This window comes from Apostichopus japonicus, chromosome 6, assembly GCF_037975245.1.
Source record: "Apostichopus japonicus isolate 1M-3 chromosome 6, ASM3797524v1, whole genome shotgun sequence".
In the NCBI taxonomy this organism is placed as follows: domain Eukaryota; kingdom Metazoa; phylum Echinodermata; class Holothuroidea; order Aspidochirotida; family Stichopodidae; genus Apostichopus; species Apostichopus japonicus.
This window is the reverse complement of record NC_092566.1, coordinates 2393792-2400114: the sequence shown is the minus strand read 5'-3', so window position 1 is coordinate 2400114 and position 6323 is coordinate 2393792. Positions and strand designations below refer to the sequence as shown.

Sequence of the window (6323 nt, the reverse complement as noted above, 5' to 3'; positions counted from 1 at the left end):
CAGTTACGTGCGTGTGAAGCATATACGTAATTTAAAAAGAGCGCAAGCGCCGAACGACTTTCTTTACACATGTCACTGATTGGTTGTCACCCACTACATCATTAACTAAAGAAACTCTGATTGGTTAAAAGTCGCAGAAATGACAAATATTGTAGATATCTCATCCAATCAGAACAGAAAAGATACTGTTACCGTGGTGACCCTATGTAATAAAAGTTTGCAATCTCTAATAAGAAAATTGCCAATTTCTCACATTGCATGTTCTGTGAGTTGCAACGCGATTGTGCAATGGAAAATAAATCTGTAGTCATATTACATACATATAACTTGATGGTACATTTAATTGAGGAGTTGATCACAACACCAAAATACGCTATGTATGTAACACTGAGCAGGTGTTAGCCTAGAAATCTAGAATCATCTCTATGTTAGATAAGGAGCTTAATTAAAGGCGTAAACTGATGTTTCTCGTACTCTTTTGTATGCCATTAGGAAGAGGTTTCTGCTTACCATGAACAAATACTGAGAAAGTTAATGCCTGCACAAGGTTTCAGATATTGGCTTGATTAACTCTACCATGGACGGCTGGTTTCTACCAGGTAGAATATGTATTCCGAATACAAAGTGCAACAAAGCACTAAATGTAGAATCTGGTTTTACTCTAAATTCAAATGAGCTTTGACACACTTCCGAAAATTTTCCCTTTACTCATCATAATATGAGGATCAAGTTAAACAAATCTTTACTGCAGAAGTTTGTAGTCTGAGCAGTTTCCAGTCTGCCCTCTCTTAGGCATGGGATGACATTTGACCTACGACAGACCTGACATTATTTTCACTGGGACCCCTTTTCCACTCATTTTCCTTGCATATATAATGCAAATGAGAATCACACAATTCTTTAACCCTTAGTTCAAGTTCTGGGCAGTGGGCACCTCTATAATTTTCTGGCCCCCCTTTATTGACCCTGGGGCTGTAGTCTCGTGACCTTCTTCTCGTCAGCCCTGCTGCCCTCTTCCCAAAACAAATGAGGAAAGGAAACAGTAATCACTCTAACGTCGAGAAAAGATAAAAGGAAAGTATTTAAAATTTCTCAACATTTATTCTTCTATTAACAATATCTGAAAAATTTCAGGAAAAAGTTGTTTGCATAAAATGATAATCCTAGTATAAAAGTTTTCCTACAATATTAGAAAACATATCAATAACTACAATGTATGTTAAAAGTTCAAATATAAATAGAGAGTGAAACCTATGCTCCCTTTGCAATAATTAGGAATTTAGAAAAACAAAAACACATGAAGGTTATATTACCATAGAAAACAGGATAGAAATATTCAGCCCTGAATGTGCCAAATGAAAAATTAATTGTTTACATAACCCCCTAAAAGTTGGGACAAGATTTGCAAACATGATGGATTAACCTATAAGCTTATAATGGCATCATGATCAGTAGTATTATCAACAATCTACAGATTTATTGCTGTAAAAATGTTTATACTTTTTTTTTCAAGCCTAACACTGAATTGATACAAGAATTATTAGAGATAAAACTAAAGACCAGTAAAAGCTTCAAAAGACTTGATATTGAATAGATTTGTTTTGTAGATGTGACCCAGATAATCTACACAATGTTGCATAGTTTGCAAAATGGTGCCTTGAATCTCCTAGATGTATTAACAATTCTAACATGTTGCTAGGTGTTCTCTATATGTTGCATAGCATTTTGCATGTTGCCTAGCAACCCTTAGAGATGTATTTATTTCTATAGATGTTACATAGTGTCATCTATATATTACATAGTGTTCTCTATAGTTGCATAGAAATCCTTAGTTGTACATTATTCTGTAGATGATATAGTGTTTTCTATGTGTTGTTGCATAGCATTCTGCATAGAATCCCATTTATGTTTATAACTATATAGATGTCACAGCCTTCTCCATACATGTTGCATAGTATACTGAATATTACCCAGAATCCCATAGATGTATTTATTTCTACAGATATTGCATAGCATTCTTCAAGTTAAAGAGTTCTAGACAAATAATTTTATGTACTGAATTCCCTACTAGGCTATCATTTTCTTTGCCTTTACAACACAGTTTATTATTACACATACAATTTTCTGTTTCCAGTTTTGTCTAAACACAATAAGAAACAACAACAAAGTAATCAAAACATTTTGGTGAGGATCATCAGAAAATGACAAAAAATGACCAGAAATAATAAAACTGTCTCAAATTTGAACAACACCACCCTGGACATATTTTCTTTTACGTTAAAGATTTTGTGAATTTTTGGGAAAAAGATGAATAACCTAGAAAAGAACAGAAAACTAAAGGTCTTCACATGGCCTGAAAAATCTGACAAAACTATATGATATAAAAATAGAAATATTAGTTGTTGATTTCAGCAAATTGTTTTCATCTATTTGTTAACACATTATTCTGACTTGTTCACCATTCATTTTTTAACCTTTATCAAGCAGGCGGGGAGGGTCCTGGGAGGCACATGAGATTTGTTGACAAATTTCAAAAAGTAAACAAAACTAAGACAAAAAGGCGGTCAAGTGTCTCAATTTCTCCTCCTATCGTAAGAATATTCACCTCAAATGTATCAAAGTTTGAGTGAGAAATTCCTTCATAAAGTGAATAGTTAATATAAAATATTACAAATATGCACCACAACTTACTCCCTTTATCCCCCTCTCTCCCCAAAACCAAAGGTTCCACCTCCACCCCCCCTCCAAAAACAGGTATACCAAATGTACCATTTGGTTACTACAGTTACACAAATTTAGCCTCAAGTATCAAAAGTCTTACCTATTATCTGTTCTTTTTATGATGTTATATTTAAAAATGCAATATGCCCACTTTTTCCAGATGGAAAATCATTTTCATTTAACTACAAAATGCCTCGATGCTTAAATTCTACTTCAGAAAATGTAATAAAACTGACTTAAAAAACCCCAACAACAACAACACATAACATCTATGAATCTAATCATTTGCATGGTAGCTACTGAAATGCATCCTGCAGACAGACATAAAAGCAATTCAAGATACCCTTTTTGCCTTAACTTGACTGTTCTAATTAAAATATTCTAATTACAATAATTTCCATTCAGATATCAATATAAGGCATCACCAGTGTTGGTCTTTTCAACAAGTGTCACTCCTTTCAACAGACGATTAGATATCATGATCCTGACTCAAATGATTTAGCTGATACCCTAACCCTACATATGTGGAAAAAAAAATATTTGCATATCTCTCAGACAAAGAAAGGAAAATATCAGAACACTTTTATTTTGGTAAAACTTATTGATAATTTTTGGATGCATAGATAGAAGAACCCACCTCTCTAAAAAGGCTTCAAGAATAAATACATCAAAGCAACACTCTTAGCAGTTAGACCTTCAAAATTAGCTTTAAGACTTAACCAGTTACAATACATATCAGTGAGCATGAGAAAATCATGCTCATAACAAAGTTTTACGATTACTGTAAAATATCTTGAGAAGACATTTTTTTTAAAGATTACTGTAAGATTTTTTTCCCTGGGCAAGAGATAAGGCCACCTACGTGGTTATGATATAGACCGAAAGGATCTGTCTCTGTGACTCGGATTCATTTCTTGTCATGACATTGTAGGAGGGAGAATAGAAAAGCATTTCATCATAAATAACAGCACACTTCTTTCCTCTGCAAAAATACACCTTCGTTAAGGCACTAAATAAATAAAACTTTTTTATGAATATTTATGAAGATATATACAACTGTACTGAATATTCAGTACATATTTACAAAAACCTATTAAAATAAAAACAGAACTTTTTTTTCCTTGGAGCATTTATGCAGCAAATATCCTTTTGACTCTTACATGAAACATACACACATCCCTTCCTATACATGATATCAATGCAACTTTGTAAAAAAGCAAGAAATGTCATAAATATCTACCTTCAATTTTTTTCAGATTAGCCAACAGTGCTTTGTACTACGAGAAGGTTAGGATAACAAACAGTCTTAATTTGAAGAAACCACCACGATAATAGCACCTTGTTCACAGAGCCCAATAGTACTTTCAATCTTTCGCTTACATTGCAACTAGAGTCATCTGAAAGTCAATATTCCGATTAGTTTTAGTTTGGTCTCCAGCCATTTCCATAATGTTCCGTTAAAGTCCATTTAACAGCTGTACATTGACCTAGGTTTTGTGTGAACAGTTCACTTAGACCTTGAGCAGCTCATGTTTGGTCTAGTCATATCAATATTTAAACTTGAAACATTTTTTTTACTTCAATTCTTCCACATTTCTTGCTTTCATTTTCACTCATGATGATAAAGTTTGTGACTAAACACGACTAAAATTCAACTTTCATGGTGACCTAGATTCATCAGGAAACCATGCCAAACTGTTTACATTATTTACCAAAATTACTGGATAGCAATTAGTTATAGTTCATCTGATTCCACTGTGACTTGTGAGAGACCTTTCTAGAACAATGAAATTTGTTTCAAAGTTCCACTTTTAATTTCATTTCAACACATACATGTAGCTATATTATGGTTGATAAGTATGATACAATTTTAAATCCTCCACTTCATTGTCATTTTCCATGTTGACTTTGATCACAACTTTACAGAAATCTTACCGATACTTTACAGGCGCTCGTCCAAAGATTCTAATCCAGCAAACTTCAAAGATAAGAGATTGTTGAAGCCAAAATGATCAAAATTCACTTCTCTTTGGTAAATTAGATTTTTCGTTTGTTTGTATATATTCACAATGTCTTTTGAAATTATATCTACATATTTCTTTGCCTATACAAAAATAACATACAAAAAAAAACTACAGTCAGGGACGCCTAATACACACTTCAAGCATTCTTATGAATGTTAATAGCTACAAGACTTGGTTATTGGGTTCCAGAATGAGTTCCTCTCTACGCATCAGCTCAGTTTCCAAAAAGGACAAAATAATCTATTTTCTCTGTCCGACAGATGTTGCCGCATAATTTTTACAGGTCCGTCTCTCCGTTCCTTTTACCATCCATCCACATCTCTTCAACAACACTGATCCTACTTTGTTACAGGTCCAGCTTTTACTAAGAAGCTAACGTCAAATCTTGACCATCGTTTTCTTTTTTTCTGCATCAAAGTTTCTATATTTCCTGCATACTGACAGCTAAACTCCTTCCCATGGTTTGCCTCTATAAAAAAAAAATTTCAGTCGTAGTTTATATCGCGGGTCGCTCCTCTGTCTTGATGCACCGGCATGTTCTCGACACCCGTCCGTCCTGCTCTTTGGAGACTTTTTCTGCTTCAGGTCAAACATCTTCCACATAACATATCAAGGTAGAATCAAACATATCCATCTGGACTTCATCTCATCCCGAGATTCAGCCATAGGTGCAAGTTTATCTTAAGGAGTGGGTCATCTTCGTCCCCAACAACACGGTCCGACGCGGTTTCACTGAATACTGCACATTTCTCTTTGTTCATATATTGTTCTTTCTGGTGTGTGATGGGAAGCACCCCGGTAAAGGTAGCCCATCTGATCCCTGAGGGGTAAAGGAAGATAGGTAAAGAGTAAAATGAAGAAACAACTGTCTGAGTCCCTGAGGGGTAAAGGAAGATAGGTAAAGAGTAAAATGCAGAAACAACTGTCTGAGTCCCTGAGGGGTAAAGGAAGATAGGTAAAGAGTTAAATGCAGAAACAACTGTCTGAGTCCCTGAGAGGTAAAGGAAGATAGGTAAAGAGTAAAATGCAGGAACAACTGTCTAAGTCCCTGAGGGGTAAAGGAAGATAGGTAAAGAGTAAAATGCAGTAACAACTGTCTGAGTCCCTGAGGGGTGAAGAAAGATACGTAAAGAGTAAAATGCAGAAACAACTGTCTGTCATCTTAGTTTGTTTCTTCAGTTCATTTTATTTTGATATCTTTTGTGTGTATTTACAGGAACACACAAATTTATCTTTCATATGGTTTACATGATCAAGTATGTGTAGGAAAAGCAAAGAAATGAACATCTACTGAACTTTATAAAAGATTGATTTGATCATAACTTCTGTATGCCTCAGAAGGAGATTACTGGGTCAGACTACAAGGCGCCTCAACCCAGCATATAATGAAGTCAATAGACATCAGGACCTACTTAGTATTACAATTGGAAGAGACTCATCTCTGCAATTCCTCACCTTTCAGAGAGGTAAACTATATCTGAAAACGCCCTTAACAAATCTTTGACAGCTATCGATGTAATCATTACAATACGGGAGCATGGCTGACACCTTCATACAGTTTACAACAGCTCAATCTTT

The 6323-nt window shown here is 34.7% G+C and overlaps 1 protein-coding gene across 5 annotated transcripts in view; it reads right to left on the bottom strand.

Moving 5' to 3' along the window:
- Nucleotides 1-1046: 1046 nt before the first annotated feature.
- The window catches only part of LOC139968645 (uncharacterized), an 80904-nt gene continuing 75627 nt past the window's right edge, over nucleotides 1047-6323 (bottom strand). For all 5 annotated transcript variants that reach the window (XM_071972870.1, XM_071972869.1, XM_071972871.1 and 2 more), the window contains one exon: nucleotides 1047-5565. In XM_071972870.1, coding sequence (XP_071828971.1) covers nucleotides 5503-5565 — 63 coding nt within the window. In that variant the 3' untranslated portion in view covers nucleotides 1047-5502. The remainder of the gene's footprint in view (nucleotides 5566-6323) is intronic.